Consider the following 2,058-nt stretch of genomic DNA (forward strand, 5'->3'; position numbering starts at 1 on the left):
TATATATATATATATTTACTTATATATTTTTTAAAAACTAATAAATAAAATGACCATCCTGAAATAGACCCGTGTGCGTATATGTATATATATGTTTATATTTTCTTGAGCAATATATAAGTGGTTACGAGATATTACTAAGGAAGCAACTGTCTGTTTCGCGGCCCCTATTGCTGCATTTCATCAATATTGACCACTTCTTAGACATACTGACCGGAAGCGCATAACCTCATTTATTCTGGAAATAGATAGACTTTATATTGATTTGGCGGTGGTAAAATGTAATGAATGGAAACGAAGTCAACAAAATTAGATCATTGTTCGGAAATGGGATATGATTTGTTAATCTTAGACATGGGTTAAAGCGTATAAGCTGTGTGTGTATCTACCGTTCCTAATTAAAAAATTAACATGACCACTTCGTAGAAAATGAATTTTCACTGACAAAAATTATTTGCAGCATTAAGTAATTTTCCTGTTTCAATTAAAGGAAGTTCTGGAATTGTGTGAATGTTTCTGCCCTGTAGAGTCTGCATCTTCTACTTCTATACAAAATAAGTAAAAAACATTTTTGCCCTTGGTTAATTGGTATAATTAAATAGAAGCTGAGCAAACACAAACAGTTCAGTTGGGACAAGAAACGAAAAGTGCAAAATAAAATGCTGATTTATTGAAATTATCCAAGCTTCGAGAAAATGTAAATAAATAGTTGTATGTATGATAGAGAGAGAGAGAGAGAGAGAGAGAGAGAGAGAGTCAGTGTGTGTGCGCGAGGGCGTGCGTGTCCTATGGTATTATCTACTGTGGTTGATGATGATGACAGTGACGAAGAGGATGGTAATGGTGATTGATGAAGCTAATTATGGCGGTAATGGTGATAAAAACAATAAGAAACACCATACTTACTTTCATCAATGAATTCCATGTGACTTTGTTGAACTCCTAAATTACGCAATTCCTGGGATTTGTTGAAAACTTGGGAGATATTGCGCCGCAGTTGACTTTTAGTCATTTTGCTAAACACTGTACAGTAAATAGCAAATATTTCATTTCTGTTTGAGCAAAAAAAAAATAGATACATGTAATTCGGTATGCATGTATGTATGTATGTATGTCAACAGAATTTTTTTGTAGACCAAGGTAATCTAATTGGTTTTAAAGATAATTTTGTTGTAATACCAGTAATCTAAATTGCACCTTTTCGATAAAATTGACAATTGACTGACCAGCCAAACTTCCAATTACCGATAATGGATACCAATGTACCAACACTGATGTGTATAAAACATAGTTTCTTGACATTAGTATGGCTGTTATTATACCTTGTTAATTACAGGTATCAATAAGGTGGTGAATTGGCAGAAACGTTAACACGCCCTGAGATATGCCTTACGGTATTTAGTCTGCCGTTACGTTCTGAGTTCAAATTCCACTGAGGTAGACTTTACCTTTCATCCTTTTGGGGTCGATTAATTAAGTAGCAGTTACGCACTGCGGTCGATATAATCGGCTTAATCTGTTTGTTCCCTCTCTGTATAGCCCCTTGTGGGCAGTAAAGAAATATAAAACGTTAACACGTCTGGCGAAATACTTAGCAGTATTTCATCTGCCTTTACGTTCTGAGCTCAAATTCCACCGAGGTCGACTTTACCTTTCATCTTTTCGGATTCGATAAATTAAATACCAGTTGCGTAATGGAGTCGATCTAATCGACTAGACCCCTCCCCAAAAATTTCGGTCCTTGTGCCTAGAGTAGAAAAGAAACAAAATAAATATAGGCGACATTAAAGCCAATTAAACCACAACTCCAAAACATAAACGAATCCGCCTGTTAGAAATCAATGAAATCACTACACACATACACACCCGTCACACACGCAAACGCACATACACACATACACCGAAGGAGTGCCGTAAAATATACATATATATACATATATTTTTCACATATGACATCCAGAAACACTCTCTAGAGAAAACACCTAGTGGTGCTAAAAAAAAATATTCGAAATTTTTTTCCACAAGGTAAAGAAAGGCTTTAAGAGGAATCATGTTGAT

At 35.1% G+C, this 2,058-nt stretch overlaps 1 protein-coding gene across 1 annotated transcript in view; it reads right to left on the reverse strand.

Moving 5' to 3' along the window:
• LOC106877465 (uncharacterized) overlaps positions 1–2,058 on the reverse strand; it is a 38,278-nt gene that overhangs the window by 6,768 nt on the left and 29,452 nt on the right. The window contains exon 11 of the mRNA XM_052978056.1: positions 907–1,052. Within this exon, the coding sequence (XP_052834016.1) occupies positions 907–1,052 (146 nt within the window). The remainder of the gene's footprint in view (positions 1–906; positions 1,053–2,058) is intronic.

Source organism: Octopus bimaculoides, chromosome 30 (genome assembly GCF_001194135.2).
Source record: "Octopus bimaculoides isolate UCB-OBI-ISO-001 chromosome 30, ASM119413v2, whole genome shotgun sequence".
Taxonomy (NCBI): Eukaryota; Metazoa; Mollusca; class Cephalopoda; order Octopoda; family Octopodidae; genus Octopus; species Octopus bimaculoides.